This window comes from Rattus norvegicus, chromosome 10 (genome assembly GCF_036323735.1).
Source record: "Rattus norvegicus strain BN/NHsdMcwi chromosome 10, GRCr8, whole genome shotgun sequence".
Classification (NCBI taxonomy): Eukaryota; Metazoa; Chordata; class Mammalia; order Rodentia; family Muridae; genus Rattus; species Rattus norvegicus.
Window position 1 is genome coordinate 11,174,486 of NC_086028.1, and position 20,763 is coordinate 11,195,248.

The 20,763-nt window shown below is 46.7% G+C and overlaps 1 protein-coding gene and 1 pseudogene across 11 annotated transcripts in view; one reads left to right on the forward strand and one right to left on the reverse strand.

Annotated features, from left to right (window-relative positions):
• Window positions 1-20,288, reverse strand: part of Mgrn1 (mahogunin ring finger 1) — a 52,148-nt gene extending 31,860 nt beyond the window's left edge. For 5 of the 11 annotated variants that reach the window (XM_006245795.4, XM_006245793.5, XM_008767486.3 and 2 more), the window contains exon 1: window positions 20,034-20,288. In XM_006245795.4, the coding sequence (XP_006245857.1) occupies window positions 20,034-20,121 (88 nt within the window). In that variant the 5' untranslated portion in view covers window positions 20,122-20,288. 11 annotated transcript variants of the gene reach the window in all.
• On the forward strand, window positions 14,234-14,593 carry Rpl37a-ps12 (ribosomal protein L37A, pseudogene 12; annotated as a pseudogene).
• Window positions 20,289-20,763: the final 475 nt, after the last annotated feature.

A 20,763-nucleotide genomic window follows, 5' to 3' on the forward strand; every position in this document is an offset into this window, starting at 1 on the left:
TTAAAATTTGATGTTGGTCTGGATTCTTTCTCACAAGTACTGAAACTGTAAGTTGTTTCCATGTCAACCCCAGAGCACTTAAAACCCTAAACTTGGGGTTGGGGATTTAGCTCAGTAGTAGAGCGCTTGCCTAGCAAGCACAAGGCCCTGGGTTCGGTCCCCAGCTCCGAAAAAAAGAAAAGAAAAAAAAAAAAACCAACCAACCAAACAAACAAACAAAAAAAACTCTAAACTTGCAGGGCAGGAGACATCCCTCAATGGTTAAGAGCACGAGCTGCTCTTGCAGAAGAGTGGGTTTGGCTCTCAGCATCCACATGGTGCTCAACAGATATCCAAAACGTCAGGTCTAGGGGTCCAATGCCCTCTTTAGCCTCTGTGTGCACTAGGCATGCATGTGGTATACATACATGCATACATACATACATACAACATACATATATACATGTAGAGAATACACTCTCATACACATAATATAGGGTAACTATATATTAAGATTTTTAAAAATTAAAACACTAAACTTGCATTTCTCCTCTGAGGAAAAAAGATGAAATGCTTCAGATGTTGAAAGAATTGAGCACACACACCTCTGAGGACAACCAGAAGTCAGGCCTCTCCCAAACATCCCAGCTACCATAGCCCAGGACTCTCCAACACAGGGGACTTAAGCAAAAGCCCAGGTAACCATGGACCCAACAAAGTTTGGGCTGTGTAAACTGTACATCTGCTTCATGAGTATCAGGAACTTCTGGGTTCCTAAGCCTTTAAGAGTTCTTCTTAGGGTCCCGGTGGGAAATCTGGGCCTCTCAAGCAACTAAGAGCAACATAAATCTGTGACTTTCCTGAGAATTACAGCCCCAGTGATGGCAAAACAGACAAGGCCAGTAAGGCAGGTCGGGGCCTGGAGATAATGCCAGACAGCTGTTACCCAGGGTAGGGGACCAGAACCAGCTCTCCATGACTACAGGACATGTCATGTGCACCAGACAACCAACTGTGGCCAAGCATGACAGCTAGTTTAAATGTGAGTTTATAGATTACTTTACAGTGCTCCACAAAAGACCTACACATACACACACACACACACACACACACACACACACACACACACGCATGGAGCAGAAGGACTTATACACATGTGCTAGTAAGGTCAGAAGAGCATGCTGCATGTACTCCTAGATCTTGTTTGGAGAGACACATGACACAAGCTGTGAGAACAGAACAGAACAGTCTCAAAAGACATGTTGAGAAGACAACAAAAGAAGCCACATAAAGTCTGAGAAAAAGACCAAAGCCCTGGCTCTCTGATCTGCATTAACATGTGATGTTGTGGTTTTAAGTCAATAAAGAGAAGGCCACAGAGACAAGCATAAGAGCATCTTCCCAAATCACTGCAGCCACACACAGCCCTGCTACCATGAAAGCACTGGCACATACAAGCTCTAGAGGGAGAGGACTCCAAGGCACAGGGTTTCTGACCATGCCTGGGCCTGAGCCTCAATGCTGGCTGACCTCTATCCACTAATAGTAAGTGTGAACCATGGAGCATCGGAGTGGGACTTTGACAAAAAGCCTAGTCTGCCCTCACATACACAGTACATCGAATGAATGGCTGGTAGGATGCTAGCCTGTGCTAAGACTCCTCTGATGGGCTGGCACTGCACTAGCTGGGCAACAAGAGAGGCAAGAGGCACTGGATGCAAGGAAGCCTCCTGACAGCACACATGACCCTATGTCCCCTTAGAATACCTGTCCATCTAGGCACTCCACTACAGAAGAGCCTTGGTCTGGAGGGAAGGCTTGAGAGAAGGTACATTGAGCACAGAAGCTGGCTGCCTCAGAGCCCCAGGCAAGACACAGGGACCTGGCTGGGAACACCCAGACTTCCTTTAAGACACAATCACATTGTGAAGGCAGACTGCAAACAGGCTCCAAGACATCTCACAGGCTCTCACCTCTAGGTTCTAACCTCTAGGGTTTCTCTAACCCTAGAGAAAACAGAAGGGCTGAGCGCATACCAGGGCTCTTGTGGAAATAGTGGAGTAGGATTCCCAAGACTCTGGACAAAGCAGATGCTACACTGGAGCACATTCAAGCAGCCAGCCCATGGAAAGGTCCTGTGGTAAGGAGTAGGGAAACCATATTAACCTGTAGGACATATGCAAGCCAGCCCTGAGGCATCCTGCAAGATCTCCAGATGGTTCCCAGACTCCTGAGCATGCTCGCATGCCGGTAAATTCTTTTTACCAAAACCTAAATTGAAAAGACATTCTTTTTTCTTTCTTTTTCTCCTTTTTGTAGCTTTTCAAGACAGGATTTCTCAACGTAGCCCTGGCTGTCCTAGAATTTGCTCTGTAGACCAGGCTGTCCTCCAACAAATGTGCTTAACAGTCTTAAGAATCCTTAGGATTGGACTGGGGATTAAGCTCAGTGGTAGAGCGCTTACCTAGGAAGCGCAAGGCCCTGGGTTCGGTCCCCAGCTCCGAAAAAAAAAAAAAAAAAAAAAAAGAATCCTTAGGATTGCCAGGCATAAGATCTTCAAAACAGGGTTTCTCTGTGTAGCCCTGGCTGTCCGGGAACTCATTCTGTAGACTAGGCTGACCTCAACCTCACAGAGATCCACCTGCCCCTGCCTCTGTAGTGCTGGGAACTGGGATAAAGGCATGTGCTGCCACTGCCTAGAACTGATACATGCTCTTAACTACCAAGCCATCCCTCAAGTACAGCTGTTGGCAGAATGACGATTCTTCCCACACAGAGCCTTGGCGCTCCTAAGACAGTTGTATGGCCTGATTGAGGCAACCGGTGTCTTCCTGCCTCACAGGCTTGACACTACCATTAACCCACCAGTCTTTCCCATACCCTGGCACCTCCAATGGTTTTTTATCTGTCATACCAGGACAAGTTTCATCCTCTTGTCTGTATCACGTAGAGTGTGCTGCCCACCTCAGGACCTTGCACTTGTTCCCATTGCTTACGGGCTCCTCCCCACGAGCTCTGCCTCCATCTTCCTTCCACCTGTCCCTTCTGGGCGGGGCCTCTTCTGAACACATGCTTCAAACTGTAGCCTTCATCTCCAACCTGCCCGCCCCTTGCTGTATTTCCTACAACTTCCTCAGTCCAGTGATCCTGTTCTGGAGGCTTCAAAGACTGAGGGTGAACAGTTATAGGTGTCATTAACTTCAGAAAGTAAATGGATGAGTAGTGAGTAAACAGCTTCCTTATTTATACTGTCACTATTTATGAATAACATTACTTGTAAAACAAAATTTTCCAAAGGTATAAGATATGGGAAAGCATGTCTGTCATCGCAGTGATTACAATATGTCAGGATAACTCAAGTTCTATCTAGAATGAGTTATTTGTGATGGCCACACAACTGAATAAACTAGAAACCAGCAACTATATTTAGGAACTGACATCAAGGTATATGGGTAACGTTCCAATAAAGCATTAAGAATAAGAAAGCTGGGCAGTGATGGCGCACACCTTTGATCCCAAGACCCAGACAGCACAAACAAGTGGATGTCTGTGAGTTAGAAGCCATACTGGTCTACAGAGTGAGTGTCAGGACATGCAGGGTTGCAGAGAAACCCTGTCTTGAGAGAGAAAAAACCCTACCAAGAAGAAGATAAGTAACTAGCAATTCGATGTTATCTGTTGGGCTGCAGAGGTAGCTCAGAGGGGATCTGTTTGCCTAGTATGCTAGGGCAAGGTTTTATCTCCTCATGTCCACACCCACACACTCACACACCCACACCCACACACACACACACCCCACACATACACACACACCACACACACCCCACACATACACACACACACCCACACCCACACACACCCCACACATACACACACACACCCCACACATACCCACACACACCCCACACATACACACACACACCCCACACATACACACACACACCCCACACATACACACACACCACACACATACACCCACCCACCCACACACACACACCCCACACATACACACACACCCACACCCACACACACACACACACACCCCACACATACACACACACCCACACCCACACACACCCCACACATACACACACACACACCACACACACACCACACACATACACACACACACACACACACACACACACACACACACACACACCACACACATCCCTAAACTGAGGACATGACTGCTCCATAGTATAGTATTGTTGAGGGGAAGGCTTTTATTGTACATATGAGAGAGAGAGAGAGAAAATAGCCAGAGGCATCTGGAAGAATCCAGAGCAGAGAGAGCAGCAGGCTGGTCCTGGCCAGGAGAGGGGCAGAGTAGAGACAAAGGAACAAGAGTGTGCACAGTCACACAGCAGGGTTCTAAGGACAATGAGTAGCTGCAGGAGGAATGCTCATGAGCTGGGGGAGTTTGTAGTGTGTAGTGAGAATTCTGAAATTTGGTTTCATTACAAACACAAAAATTATAACTGTTTTTGTTTCAATCTCAGGTGTGGAGAAATGTGGCTGCTGCATAACAGCTGACTATGGTTTGCCTCACACTCTAGCAGAGGCGTGGTTCTGCCAGCTGCAGACATTTTCTGCAACTGTGTGACAAATGTAATTCCAAGGACCTTTCAGAGGACATATAAATGCTACAGCCCTGATGGTATGGTGGGTGGTTGCTGGTCACTCAGGGCTGTGGTTTGTGGTTTGTTAGTAGTCCTGCTCAAAGAAAAAAAGAAATTAGATCTCTCTCTCTCTCTCTCTCTCTCTCTCTCTCTCTCTCTCTCTCTCTCTCCCCCCCCCACCCCATCCCCAATCCTTCTTCCTCTTCTAACTATAGTGATAGGGGGTGAAACAGGAAGCAGGGGGTTGGGGGTGGAAGGAATAAAGGGTGAAAAAAAGAAGAACCCACAAAGTAGCAAAGACTGTAGCACCCAACATGTGATAAAGAAAAAATATAAACTTTGATTTCAAATGCCATAGAGGAAACAGCAAGGGACAAAGAAATTAATTTTTTTCCAAGAGGCCAGCAAAAAATTTATTGCCTGCTAACACTGGGATATCCCCTGATTTGCTTCCAGAGATTTCCTGTTTTTTCTTTTTCTTCATATATTTTGTTTCAAAGTTTTTGAAAGACTAGCTGAGCAGTGGGAAGAAACTGCAGGTGGAAATGGAGGAGCTTGAGAACAAAAACCAGCTGAAATGGAAAAACAAAATGGTCACTCTGCTCTTCCATTTCAGAAAAGGGCGGGTGCAGAGTTGGTGGTGCAACTGGAGAGGCTGCAGGTGGGAGTGGAACATCTTGGGAAGTGAGGAGCACCAGAGAAGAGAACAAAAGGCACCAATGACTGAGCAAAAGAGTGGGAATCTGGGGCTGGAGAGATGGCTCAGGGGTTAAGAACACTGACTGCTCTTCCAGAGGTCCTGAGTTCAAATCCCAGTAACCACATGGTGGCCCACAACCATCTGTAATGGGATCTGATGCCCTCTTCTGGTGTGTCTGAAGACAGTGATAGTGTACTTCTATATAATAAAAATAAATAAATAAATAAATAAGTCTTAAAAAAAAAAAGAGTAGGAATCTGTACCAGAGGTTGCTCTGTACCAGAGGGTGGTCGAGTCAGAGAAAATCTAAAAAAGTGGGAGGACAATCTGATGAAACTTCTCATATGGAGAGAAAGGGTTAATCTAGAACCAACTGTACTGCCAGAGTGGGAGGAGGGGCAGCCAGCTTAGATCACCCTCATCTTTCCTAGTAGTCCCAGCCTAATGGTGTGGGACAGGGTTATGATGAGACAAGATGGAGTCCTACAAAATGACAGGTCTAAACTGGTTTAAAGAGACCATGATTTCATATGGGATGCACTCATTTTATATTCAAAACATTATTCCCTAAGACTGGAAGGGATCGTAACAGCTGTACTACAGGCTGGTCTTAAGTTCCTACCATGGTTAATATGGTGGAGGGAAGGAGCCATGAATATTAAATAGTGGGGTTAACGAATATAGTCAAAGACCAGTTGCTAGGGGAAGGGAGGTACTCTGACATACAAGAATTGATCTGATTTGATGATGTTACTAAGAACAATGTCACTTAGTGGCTTTAAGAGCTTGGGACAAAGTTGAGGAGCTCTGGAAAAAGTTTACCTTGTTTACAAAGATTATACAAGGTTCTAGAGAAGCCTTTACTAATTTTTTTTTTAACAAAGATTAGTCTTAGCTGTGAACAAAGCTGTAACAGACCCTGATACAAGGCAGGTGTTGATAGAGACCCTGGCATTTGAAAATTTGAATACTGAATGTAAAAAAGTTATTAGACCATTAAAGGCACAGGCAATGCCTATGTGAATGGCTAAGGGATATGACCAATATTGGTTCTAATGTGTACCATATTAATACAATAGTTATAGCAAGGGGTCTCCAATACCAAAACGCCTGGTGCTTCAGTTGCAGGAAATGCAGTCATTTGCAAAGAGATTATGACCAAGCTGCTAAAGATCTCAGGTCTCAAAATACTTAGTGCCATAACTGTAAGAAATACTGTACTTTGGGCCACAAAAGTGGATGGCCCATTTCTAGGAACAATGGTTTCCCTAAACCTCAAACAGAAAGAATACCTTGGCTTCCAGGGTATGCATGTAAATGCCAGCACTGAGCACTGACTCTTTAGGGTGCAGATCCTAAAGAGATGTTCAAGGCAATTTCTTGCCATCAGAAAACAAAATGGGGGGCAGGGGGAGCTCGAGGCCCCATAACAAGAAGTACAAGCCAACTGGCTCTTGCTGGCCAAGAAATAACATGCAGCCATAGAAAGATCTAATCAGGGGTTGGGGATTTAGCTCAGCGGTAGAGAGCTTGCCTAGCAAGCACAAGGCCCTGGGTTTGATCCCCAGCTGGGGGGGGGGGGGGGGGGGAGAAAGATCTAATCACACCTTAAAGGAAATGCTTATAGCACCAAACAGAAGAATGAAAATCCCCAGGGAGAGACTAAATAGTGCTCTGCCAACTTTAAATTTTCTGAATGTTAATGAGAAAGGATCAATAACAGCCCAGAGACACTGACTGGGTCATAGAAAAAACTGTGACATTAAATCAGCCTATCTATATTCTATAAGGATGTATTAACAACTAAATGGAAGGCAGCCAAAATTTTGCATTGCAGATACAGATTATATTCCACAAGAAATTAAAAGTTATGGATATCATTGAAACAGATAAAGATTAGAATTGAACAGAAAAGGTCTCCTGAAAACAGTGGTCACTGACCGAAAAGGGCTTATTTCGGTTTATAGTTTCCTGATAGACACAGCACAATTAATGGCTTAAAACAGGTAATAAATATAGTGAGAATTCTGGGATTTTTGCTTCTTTAAAAAACAGAAATATTACAAGAAAGTGTTTTCGTTGTAATCCCATGTGTGGGGGTACGGGGCTGCTTCGAGGCAGTGGACCATGATTTCCCTCGTGCTCTAGCAGGGGCTTGGTTTTGCTCACTGCAGATAGTTTCTGCAATTGTGTGATGATTGACACTCTGGGGACTCTTCAGAGGGTATGTAAGTGCCACAGCCCCATAAGTGTGGTTGTTGGTTGCTCAGGGGGCTTGGCTGCAGTTCATTAGTAGCTGTGCTCAAAGAAACAAAAGGGAAAAAATTAGATTCAGGGATACTCCCTCTCTCTGTCATTCTTCCTCTACTTGGTGACAGGGGTGAAACTGGGAGCTGATGAAGGGTGGGAAGAAGAACCCACAAAGAAGCGAAGACCAGCTGCAATAGTAGAGATGAGAAGAGCTAGGAGCAGGCACTGTGACCCTGAGGGAGCCTGGAGCCCAGCGTGCACTTTGGCTAACTGGCCCACAGAGAGCCACTTGAACCTTCTGCCTTTAGGAATTTAGGAAAATGGGAGTTTCCTTTGGGCCTGACACGGGTTAGATGGATAAGGCCACTTGACGCCAAGCCTGGTGACTGAGTCTACTCTTAGGCCTCGCATGGTAGGAGCCCTTTGCCTGTTATCCCTGAATGTGCACACACTCACACACAAAAATGGATGAATAAAATGTAATGAAGAAAAATAAGGTGCTCGCCACCACTGCCTGGTTTAAATCTCAGCACTCAAGAGGCAGAGGCAGGAGGATCTCTGTGAGTTCAAGGCCAGCCTGCTCTACATAGTGAGGTTCCAGGATAACCAAGCTACACAGAAAAACCCTGTCTGGGGGTGGGAGTGAACCCTAAACTTTTTTTAAAAGAACAAAAGAGTGGAGAATAAGGGCAAAGCCTAGAGTCCCAGCAGGAGGTTAGGACAGATTGAGCAACATCCATCCACTCAGAGACAAGGAAGGAAAGGAAAGACCAATCTGCAGGAGCTAAGGAATCCTGTTGACAAACTCCAGAGAAGTCAGAAGAGCCAGAGGTGGAGGTGTGAGACAGAACCCCATGTGTGTTGCAAAGCCAACTGCACTGCAACTCTCACCCACTCATTCAGGTCCTGTTGCTGTTTTAATCTAATTTCAGAGAGAATCTGAGATTAGGTAAGAAGTTCTTGGTCTAGACCCATGGTTCTCAACCTTCCTAACCTTGTAACATTTTAATACAGTTCCCCATGTTATGGTGATCACAAAAATAAAATTATTTTTGTGGCTACTTTGTAACTGTAATGTAAATATTTAATCTGCAGGATATCTAATATTCAGACCCCTATAAAAGAATCATTCAACCTACAAACCCACAGTTTGAGAACTGCTGGTCCAAATCCTTAAACATTTGCAACCAAACCAATAAACCCTTGATCAGACCTGGGCTGAAGATCACTTGTTCAGAAAGGACTTCCCAGGCACCCTCAGTATCCCATATTCTCTCCTGAACATGAGGACAGAGGCCCTGTATCTGGGTGTGGGTGTTTTCACCTTCATTTCCTCTAGACCTACATGTCCCAGGAATGGAGGCTCCTGATTCAGAGGTTCAAAGTTCAATTCCCTTTTCCTTATACTCTAGGTACCCACAGCACAACAAATATCACTGTGCCTGGCCCTATGCACCCCCTCCCACCCGTTTACTCTGCCCTCCTCCTGCCCAACAGACTGTGGCTGCTTAGGACTCCTAAGTGAGGTCAACCTCAACCACATAGAGGCTACTTACTGTCAATCCCTCCCTGCAGGACTCTGAGTCACAGCATGACTATGCAGTTAGAGGCCAGCACACACCAAATAAGGGAAGGCAGAGGTGGTTGTGTCCAATGTTTGATTGCAGAAACTGAGCACACAGGGAGGTCATAAACTCAGGCCATACAGCCAATGAAATGCCCTTCCTGGCCCCCTGTGCCCTTCCTTCAACCACACTAAGCAGAATGCTGTGACAAAGCCACTTAGTGTACATACCCTAAGAAAGAGAGCAGCTCCTCAGGAACAATGAGGGAATGTAAGCTGGCAGGGTGGTTTTCACCATCACCCCACTCTAAGGAAGGAGCAAGCATGGCAGAAAGGAGGGGATTGCCATGCACACACGGGAAAGAACAGACTGTACCTGAGGAACATTTCTCTTGATCTGTTCACAGGACAGGTGTCGCCAGTTCACAAAGTGCTGACACTGCCCCTAAACCCAGCTCAATGATGCAACCTGTGAGATCAGAGCATCGGAGGTCCTAAAAGAACGATGCTCTTGGAAAGCTCCCCAGGCAGGTCCCAGACTTCCTGCCAAGTGGGAGACCATGAGGGCATCTGCCCTATCGTTTGCCCGTGGCCAAGGGTAGGTCCACTTGCCCCAGTCATCTGCTCTCTGAACCCTGGACTGTGTCTGTCTATATGTGTGCACAGACCAGCACTTCTCTCTGCTCCACATGGAACTTCCCAGTTCCTAGGGCTCAAACTCTGATGTAATCTGCCACAGGAAGGGGTACTGACTGGGCTGGTGCGACAAGGGAAGTCACCCATAGCTGGAATCCTGGCTCATCTGCAGACTAGAGATACTAGGCCCAGCAGCACCTTGCCTCACTCAGGACACCCCCAGGACTGGCAAGTGAAGACACTGGTGGCAATGTTTCCCAACCTCTCTGTGTGCCTGGTGGACGGCCTGTAGCTCCTCACTCCCAGCATGGAGGAGGGAAAACAATGGTAAATCAAGCTAAGCACAGGAGTGATTAAGAAAGATTCTAGCTCCTGTGTCTCCACAAGCTTAGCCTAGACAGTTCTTTTCTGGGAAAGGTTTCCATCACGTGAAGGATGGCCCGATGGCTGGGCACTGGAGGTGCTTAGTGCAAGGCAGATGCTGGGGCAGCTGGCAAACGCTATGGTGTTTCACGCACAGGTCAGGAGGATACACATCAAGGCTGTGAAGGTAAACAACCAATGTCGTCACGTAACAAAACAAGCCAGAAGCAAGCGTCGGGTCCCAAAGACCCTCACCTCCCACCCTAAAACCTCTTCAGCCCTCAGCTCTGTTTCCCTCCCCCAGCTTTTGACTCCTTTTTTTTTTTCTTTTCTTTTTTTTTCTTTTTTTCTTTTTTCTTTTTTTTCAGAGCTGGGGACCGAACCCAGGGCCTTGCACTTGCTAGGCAAGTGCTCTACTGCTGAGCTAAATCCCCAACCCCCTTTTTGACTCCTTTACAACCAAGCCATTGACCTGGTTTTCTAGGTCCTCTGCTCTGGCTTCTAGTCTTCTCTCTGCTGCCCCTCTCTCCCCTTTAAGTTCAGTCTAGGTCTTCCCCTATACAATAAAAACCTCCCCAATCATACCTGTATTGTTCATGTTTTCATTTTCATTATCTGGTACCAAAACCAAGGAGAGAGATAAAGGAGCCTCCTTCCATCCCCTTTGTCTACTTGGTGTTTCTCTGGCTCCTAGAGCCTGACATCTGTCTCTCCATCTCTCTGGCTTTTATACCTTCAAGGGCGTCTCTGTACAAAGACACTCCAAGGTTGGAGAAATTGGAGGCTGGTTTCCACTGCAGCTATGGAAACACAGGCCCAGAGAAGCAGAAACTTAGAGGCAAAGGCAGCAGCGCACCACAGAACTCACCAATTGGCTCTCCCAGCAGTTTGTTTGCACAGACTGAGTAGAGCCAGGCCCCTACTGCCTCTAAGTGAGATACTCTCAGTCCTAACTACCCTAGCAAGAGAGGTGAGCAGAGCCTTTTAGGCAAGAAAAGAATTTACCAGGTCCTTTTCTATTTATTTGAGATACAAGTCTCAATATGCTGTCCAAGTTGATGTCGTACGTATGGGCTCAAGCCTCCTGCTCAGCCACTCAAGGAACTAGGCTACACTTGGCTTTTATACTTTTGGAGGTGGGTGGGGATGAAACCGAGGCCTCATACAAGCTAAGCAAGAGCCTCCCACTGCACTACATACATTCCCACACAATAGGGCAGTTCTTGGCTTCCGTCTCTTACAGAGGCATCAACCCCATCCAAGATGAGATGGACTTGGCTCTGCCACATATCTGAGGAAAGAAGAACACCTTCTCTGGGTAAATGGAAACAGGGAAAGAGACAAACATGGGCTACCCAGACCATGGAGGCCTTCTCATCCACAGAGATGAACGGAACTCACACACCCCCAGAAGAAAGGTGACCCCTCACTCCTCCTCTACTGGTTCTATTTTGAGTGACCTGGTATGTTGTGGTTTTTTTCAAATAGCAGGGCAAGGAGTCAGCTCCACATGCCAGTCATTTAAGTGTGTGCTCAGTGACTCCACACCTGCTTTAGCCCTCAGCTGTGTGAGGAAATGAGCAAGGGCTGTGCTCTGCATCCACAGGAGCGGGACAGGGCTTGATGAGCAAGCTGTTAGGCTCCTGAACTCAGCAAGCCTTACGGCTGCTGACACCACATGGACCTAAGTACTGGGATTCCACAGAAGCCAGAGGGGAAACTTGTAATAGAACCAGATCCCTTGTCCAAAAGAACCCACACTTCCCATTTAAGCATAAAAGTTCCCAGACTTGGGTGCCCCTCAGCTCAGTTCCTGCCTAATTCACTTCCTGAAAAGGAATGGCAAGTCGTCATCTCCAGGGACACACACAGGATTGTAACGTCACCCTGCTCTCTTCAACCCATAGCAGAAAGGGCGTACGGGAGGACTCTTCAGCAAGTTCACAGTTCTACAAACCTGACCTGGTCACTCTGTACAAAATGCCAAATGAGAGGGAACCTATGGAAAAGAACTGCAGTTTCTAAGACTGGTGTGTTGTGGCTACCAGGTCCCTTACAAGCAGGCTGTACTGGATAGGTTTATGTCAACTTGACACAAATTAAAGTCATCTAAGAGAGGGGAACCTCAATTAAGAAAATAACTTCACAAGATCAGACTGTAGGCAAGTCTATAGGGCATTTTCTTAATTAGTGATTTATAGGGAAGGCCTAGTCCATCGTGGATGGTGCTATCTCTGGGATTGTGGTCCTGGAGTCTATAAGAAAGCAGGCTGAGCAAGCCATGAGGAGCAAGTCAGTAAGCAGCACTCCTCCATGGCCTCTGCATCAGCTCCTGCCTCCAGGTTCCTGTCCTGTTTGAGTACCTGTCCTGACCTCCTTCAATGGCAGGCTATGGAAGTGTAAGCCAAACAAACTCTTTCTTCCTTATCTTGCTTTTGGTCACGGTGTTTCAACATAGCAACAGTAACCATAGGACACAGGACACAGGAGGAAGAAAGCATAACCAGGGCTGGGAGTTAAGGGGCCCTGGCATCAGCTCACCATGTGACCCTGACTGAATCACTTCCACTTCTGGGCCTCAGTGTCCTCAGACAATTGTGGCCATGTGACAGTGACATTATTCCCTAAGCTGCAAACATTGTGTGGTTACTTAAGTATGTGATTTTGACTAGTATTTTCATTAAAATTAACTTGTAAGTAAAGGAGCAAGGCCCTAGACCAGAGAAGCAAATATCACTCACTTTTAAAGTTATCTTTAAAAAAAAAAAAGGGGGGGGTGTTGGGGATTTAGCTCAGCGGTAGAGCACTTGCCTAGCAAGCGCAAGGCTCTGGGTTCGGTCCCCAGCTCCGGAAAAAAAAAAAAAAAAAACAAGGACAAATTGATAAGATTTTCAGGAGGTGGGAGAGGAGATAGGGTCTTACCAAGTAACTCAGGCTAGCCTGAAACTCACTCTGTAACCCAGGCTGACCTCAAATTTGTGACAACCCTCCTGCCTCAGCCTCCAGAATACTAGGATCACAGCTGTGGTTCACCATACCTGGCCCTGCTGCGAAGACTGAAGGATCTAAATGGATGTGGAGCCAGACATAGCCGCACAAGTCTACACTCTTGAGAAGTCAAGGCAGGAGGATAATGAATTTGAGCCCAACCTGTGTTTCAGGGCCTGAGGGATAAAATACAATCACACGAACATACAAAAGAGATAGATTTATCATGTTCGCGGGTATGAGAAATCCGAGTAGAGATGGGAATTTCCCTAACGTGATGCATAATCCCTATCCAAATCCAACTGTTTTGTAGAAACTGACAAACTATAAAATTTCTATGGACATATGTAAAAGTAACTTATTCTCCTGTTGTAATTGTCGTCTCTGAGGCTCGCTGCCTCAGTCTGCTGACCTTGCCTGGAAGCTTCTAGCCCTCTGTACAATCTTATCTAGGCCTAGAATGCTTTCAGCCTCTGAGACTTACTGTTGAATAAATATGCTCACCCGTTCTAGTTCTTTCTGAGCTCTGGCCAGTTCAACTCAGCTGTTCTGCATCGAAACTCCTCTCCACGATAACTGATTCAATCTGGCCTCTCGGCTTCTGAATTGCTAAAACTGGCCTCATGAACTAACTTTGGCAGTATGTTCTAATTCCCTGGCTCCTCCTCATTCTCTGGCCCATTCTTTCTTTACCTGTGTCTAGCTCGTTCACTTTCTGCAACCTGCCTCTGTACAACTACACAGTGCCTTCTGCCTCTCTGCACTGCTCTCTTAAGTAGCTTCCCTTTCCTCTCTCTTCTTGTGAGAGTTGGACATATCCTGGTCTGTCAAATCTTTCTCTGATTCGTCACTTTGCCTGCCAATCAATTAAACATCACTTTCAAAAATGGGTGCTTCCGTCTACAAACTAACTTTACGTTCATTCCTTGAGTTTAAAGGTGTCTACTAAGGGTATGTCTATATTTCAGCCAAAGGGATTAAAGGTGTCTGAGAGACACCACAACTAGAAACAGGTTAGTTTGGCTTTCTTTTTTCCCCCCAGTAAATAACACAGTCCTGGGGTTCACAGTGTGATCAAAAACCTGCAACAGATAGATGAAGGATCCCAAGTAATGTTAAGAAAGAACCGCTCTTCGGGCTTGGGCTTCGGTGCGACATGGCTAAACGCACCAAGAAGGTCGGGATCGTCGGAAAATACGGGACCCGCTATGGTGCCTCCCTCCGGAAAATGGTGAAGAAAATTGAAATCAGCCAGCACGCCAAGTACACTTGCTCCTTCTGTGGCAAGACCAAGATGAAAAGGCGAGCCATTGGTATCTGGCATTGTGGTTCCTGCATGAAAACAGTGGCCGGCGGGGCCTGGGCCTACAATCCCACTTCTGCAGTCACAGTGAAGTCTGCCATCAGAAGACTGAAGGAACTGAAGGACCAGTAGAAGCCTACCTTCTGAGACTTGCCTGGTCTGCAATAAATGGGCTAATTTACAGAAAAAAAAAAAAAAAAAAAAAAAGAAAGAAAGAAAGAAAGAAAGAAAGAAAGAAAGAACGAACCACAGTAGAGAGCCTGGCTCCTACCCAGCCTCTACTTATCAGCCGTGCGCTGCTGGTAGGATGAGGTAGACCAGACTTTCCCAGCCTTAGCAGATCGGGCTCTTTGGACCCTCCAAATTCTGTTTGGGGTGGGGGTGGGAGGATGTCCTGTGATTGTATCCATTAGATATCAATAACACATACACACCCTGAGCTGTGACAAACTATCTCTATGCACTGACAAACACAAGCCCCAGGAGGTATAGGGACATGGGGGTGGGAGGACAAAATTGTCTCAGTTGAGAAAGACTAGAAAAGAGTTACAAAGCAAAGAGAGAGAATGCCGTCCAGAAATAAACCTTTCCCATTTACAGTTAGCTGCGTTTTGACAAAGATACAGAGGCACTTTGATGGAAAGAGGGTGGGCTTTGTCTGAAATGAAGGCATGCCCAGGACCTACACAGTGTAAGTAAAGAAACAACTGCAGCACGTTACTCTCTGATGTCACACTTAAACTAGAAAAAAGTAGGAGACTAGGAAACACCCTGGGGTCAGGGCGTGTGTGGCACATGTGAAGACCAAAGTCTCTATCCCAACACCCACGAAAAAGCAGGGTAAGCAAGCGTAGTGGCCCACCCATAACTCCAACCTCGGAAGGTTCAGGATGCGTCAGAGTAAACTGAATAGCTAGAATAGCCAAATCTGGCCAGCTCTGGGTTCAAGCTCCTGCCTCAACCAATATAGAAGGCAGAGGGCAAACAAGGAAGGCAAGGTGGAGACCTCCACACACATTTATAAGCATGCATACTGACGTGCACAAACCTACCACCACCAACCCCCACCTCAATAAAGAGAATCTGTGATCTTAGGCTAGGCAACGGTTTATTAATTACTCCAAAAGCATTATTCACATTAAAACTGTTAAACTGAGCTAGATGTGGTGGGTCCTATCTGTAATCCCCAGCATCGGGGAAGCTGGAGCAAGAGGCTATCCATGACAGAGAGGCCTCAAGGGCAACACAGTAAGTTCCAAGCCAGATGGCCTCCCACATAAAACTTTGTTGGAAATCAAAAACAAAATTTCAAACCCAAGGAGCTTGAGACAGAGCCTGTAGTGGATAGTACTTGCTGCTCTTACAGAGGACCACACAGTGGCTCAGAGACAATCTCTAGTTCCATTCCCAAAAGGTCACACACATGCCTTCTGACTTCAAAGGGCACCAGAGCACTCCCATAGTTCACACATACATGGAAATAAAACACTTACTCACAGAAACAATCAATTTAAAACATTTTTAAGTACTTAGGAGCTGGCTGTTCTAGAAGGCTTTCAGGGGTCTATCACCCTCTCCTGGCCTTCACAGGCACCAGACAGGCATGTAGTACAGACATGCATGTAGACAAAACACCCATAAACATAAAATTAAATTAATTCCAGAACCTAGAAAGCAAAGGCAGGCAGGTCTCTGTGAGTTTCAAGGCCAGCCTGGTCTACACAGAATTTGAGGCCAGAGAAAGGGACATAGCTGAGAGTGGCATGAACACCTTTTTGCTCACAGATATGCACTAGGAAACCTGGAATGTTAAGCACTTTAAATGTTCCCACTTCAAGGGAAGGGATGAACTTGAGAGACTGAGAAGCTAGATCCTGAGTTCTAGTCAGCATGGGCTACATGGCAAATTCCAAGCTAACTTGATGAGTGTAGTCTCCTAAAAATAAAAGCACAAAGTGAAGGAAGCCAGCCACACAGACAACAGCACTAGATTTTATGATTCCATTTATGTGAAATATCCAGAAAAGAAAAATTGCAAAGACAGAAAACTGAACACTGACTGTGCTACTAACACTGGCTACAAACCGGCACAAAGTAACTTCAGGAGAGGAGGGTCGCAAATGTGTTGTACATTCTACCCACTTACTAAAAATCCACTTGTGTTTACAATAGGTCAGTGACATAGTGCACAAATTATAACAAAGCTGTCAAGAATAAAATCAATGGGACGAAAGCAGAGCGAATATTACTGACATCATTGTTGACAGCACATGATAAAACTCCCTAAGAAAGAAAACTGGGCAGCATGAAATGTTAAACATTGCTTGGGGAGCTGGAGAGAGAGTGGTTAAAGAAGACATTTGCTTTTCCAGAGGACCCAAGTTCAATTCCTTGCACCACACAGTGGTTCCTTCCAGTTCCAAGAGATCAGACACTCTCTTCTAACTTGTATGGGTACCAAGCATTCATATGGTGCATACACACACATACAGACAAAACATCCACATATAAAATATAAAATGAATACATCTAATAAAAATTTGTTTTAAAAAAAATTGCTTGGGCTCTAACAATGGCTCAGGAGTTAAGAGTACTTGTTGCTCTTGTAACTAAGTTCAGTTCCCAGTACTAACATGGCAAATAACAACTGTCTGTCCAAAGGAGCTGATGTCCTCCCACAGGTACTGCATGTACAGGACATGTGGATACAAGATAAAATAAAAACAATACTTTTTTTTTAAAGATTTATTATATATAAGTACACTGTAGCTGTCTTCAGAGACACCAGAAGAGGGCATCAGATTTCATTACAAATGGTTGTGAGCCATCATTTGGTTGCTGGGATTTGAAATTAGGACCTTCAGAAAAGCAGTCAGTTCTCTTAACCACTGAGCCATCTCTCCAGCCCAAAACTCTTTGACACAGGATCTCTTACTATGCAGCCCTGTAGACCAGGCTGGCCTAGAACTCACAGAGATCCTACTATCTCTGCCTCCCAAGAGCTAGGACTAAAGCTGTGCACTACCTAAATAAATGTAGCTTTAAAGAAAACAACAAAAATTAGCACATTGTTCCTTGAAATTCAAATCAAGAAAACCAGCAGAAGGCTGGGAATACAACTTTGCACAGTTAAACAGTTCATGGGAGTACCCTTCAAGTGTTCACCATTTCTGTCATCCCCAGTTGGTACATGAGACCTTGAGAACCCCATGGTAAGTAAAAGACTGGAGAGAACTAGGAAAGACACATTGTTAATGTTGTTATCCAGGAGGGTATGAAACAGAGTAGCACTCTCTAGGTGCCATGCCAGTACCAGCATACCAAACAAACAAAAGTCTTGGGACTGGGCAGGCCCAAATCTCAGCAATGTCTGAATAGCAGCCCAGTGAAGGCCGGGTGGCCCATGGACCTCACCTGCTGTGTTAGAACTGTCTGACAATGCTGGCTAGAACGATCTGGGATGGATTCTGGAAACCCCATCCAGGTTGGAGGAATGTCTGAGCAATCAGAAATCCTACTTCTGTGGATCTGTAGTGTGTGCACAGGCCACACATTGTTGTTTTATCCAATTGCCTAAGTGAAGGGACATTAACAGTGCTCAGGGAGCTGGAGAGATGGCTTAGTGGTTAGGAGCACTCACTGCTCTTCCAGAGGTCCTGAGTTCAAATCCCAGCAACCACATGGTGGCTCACAGCCATCTGTAATGAGATCTGATGCCCTCTTCTGGTGTGTCTGAAGATAGCAACAGTGTACTTACACATAATAATAAAAAAAATTCACTTAAAAAATAGTTTAAAAAAAAAAAAAAAAACAGTGCTCAGGTGCTAGGTGAGAGAAGGAAGCTAGGTTTCCAGTATCTGTCACACCACTGCCACATACAGGTAGGGTTTGCCAGTCCCTAGTTACCTCTGAAACAGTTACAGTAGCTAACATTTGCAGAAGAATTCCTATGTGCCTGGCATAGTTCTGAGCACTACAGATTATCGACCCTTCTCAGAGAAGAGAAAACTGAGATGCCAATAAGCAAAGTTAACCAAGGTCACTCAGTGGAAGACAAACAGGGAGAATCTCAGGGGAGGGGTAACAACAACTGTTGTCTTAAGATGTGCAGGCACTAGTCCCTGAAGTCTCCACCAGAAACTCTGGAGGGGCCACCTGTACTAGAGATGCACACAGGCAAGGAGGTCTCCCTACACTGGCATGTGACCCCATCCGATTCACTGAAGTGTGTCACTAAATAGTGCCAGTTTCCTGTTCTTTCATCCTGGGAATTCCCTAACTTCACACCAACACTTTCTCAAACTTGAGTGGGCATTGAACAAACCAAAGAAAATAAGCTTAAAAATGCAGATTCCCTAGGCCAAAACAAGTCTTGAAGAGCAGCCTGAAATGTTTCACAAGCTGTCCAACTAATGGGAGCAGATTCTTCTCAGTCACACAGGAAATCTGGCCAGGTTGGTCTGGAAACACCTGAATACCAAACAACACACTGAACACTCAGAAGACTGCGTCTAAAGACCCAGCGTCCCACCCTATCAGGAAACTGTGGAGAAGTGAATGTAGCTTTGACAAGGCACCAGGCATTGCTGCGTGTAGCAGAACACACCTGTCATCTCAGCACCAGAAGTCTAAGGCTGGAGAACTGAGTACCAGGCCAGCCAGAGCTACATAGCAGGGCTTTAGTCTCAGAAAAAGGCCTGGTCTATGAATGGGACTAAGTTAATATAATGTTTGACTAGCATGCACAGTGCTCAAGTCTCCAACACCTCATAAAACTGGGCAGAGTGGTGCACATCTCAAATCCCAGCACTGGGAGGGTAGAGGCAGGAAGACCAATGTTTGGTCAATGTCACTCTCATAAGGAGTTTGAGCCAATGTTTGGTCAATGTCACTCTCATAAGGAGTTTGAGCCATCCTGGGCTACATGACATCCTGTCCTTATTTAAAACACACACATACACAGAGGGGGGGGGGGAGACAGAGAGAGAGACAGAGAGACAAACAGAGACAGAGATAGACAGAATGAATGAATATGAGACTAGGACCAAGGTGCTCCTTTGGGATCCCACATCTGATGCTGGTTCCAGTTCCATACAGCTCCCATAATCTACTAGTGAGTCTCTGCCCTGAACGAGAGGGGAAGGTCAGTAGTCCTCTCTAATCACTCCAACCATTATCCTGTCCTCCAATAGAACCCAGTACCTCCCTATTGATCATCTCCCTAGGTCAAACACCAGTGTCCCTCACTCGCACGGGAAGAGGAAAGCCCGGGTCCAAATCCTAATTAGTTCTCACAATTCGGGGCCGGTCATGCCTCCAAGTCTGGCGACCCCCAGGGGTAAAGCAGTCCTCGCTATAATGCAGTCTTATCCCAGAGATGCCAAGCACGGCTGTGCAAAGTGAGCGGCCCAAGGTCATCAGTTAAAAAGGGGCCGCATAAGGTGCGACTGCGGCCAGCAGGGCTAGCCAGGGCCGCAGCCACGCCTCAAACTCCACAGGTACCGGGAAGGGTCACAGGAGGAGGGTCAGCGGCAGGGCAGGGCGCTCGCGCGTCTGGTTCCCCGGCCTCCTGGTGTCCCCAGTCCCCGTTCTAGCCCCCTTCCGCGATCCGCGCCCTTGGAAGCTCACCGGACTTCGGAGGGTAACGATAGGCCGAGTTGGCCTGAATGTCGATGTCCTCCACGCCCGCGATGCGGCGACTCAGGATGGAGCCCATGGTGCGGGTTTCTGCGGACCAGCCGGAGAGGAGGGGGTGACGGCTGCGGCGTCCTCACACGGACATGGCTCAGACCAGGCCGCACCGACGCGTACCCACCGCCGCCGCCGCCGCCGCCGCCGCCGCCGCCGCGGCTCCTCTCCACAGCCCCCGCCCCCGGCCGCCCAGGCCTAGGCCCGGCGCCCCGCCCCCCTCGCTAGGCCCCGCCCCGCAGCTCCAGGGGAAATGGAGTCCACGCCCGGACGCCGATGCGCCTGCGTACTACGCTTCCCAGGATTGCCCCCCCCTCACGTGAGTGGCCACGGTGGGATGAACCAAGAGGCCCGGTCTGCGGGGGTTATCTCCTTCACAGACACTAACCTCTGCGGCTCCACTGGACATTGAAACCGGAATGCCTCAGTCACTTCATCTTCTTTTTATATTTAGACTCTCTCAGAAGTTCGAGCGTCTCTCATGTGAACCTATCTGAAAATCTCGACATTTCTACAGTGGCTCTCCCCCACTTCCCAAGGTTCTCGCGTTCTCAGCCTCAAAGGGAACACCTTTAACCTGACGGGAACTGGGTAGCCACCAAGCGTTAGAGGAATGCAGGGTTTGGTTGAGCCTTGGCCAAAAAGTCCAGACATTTACAATCGACACGTA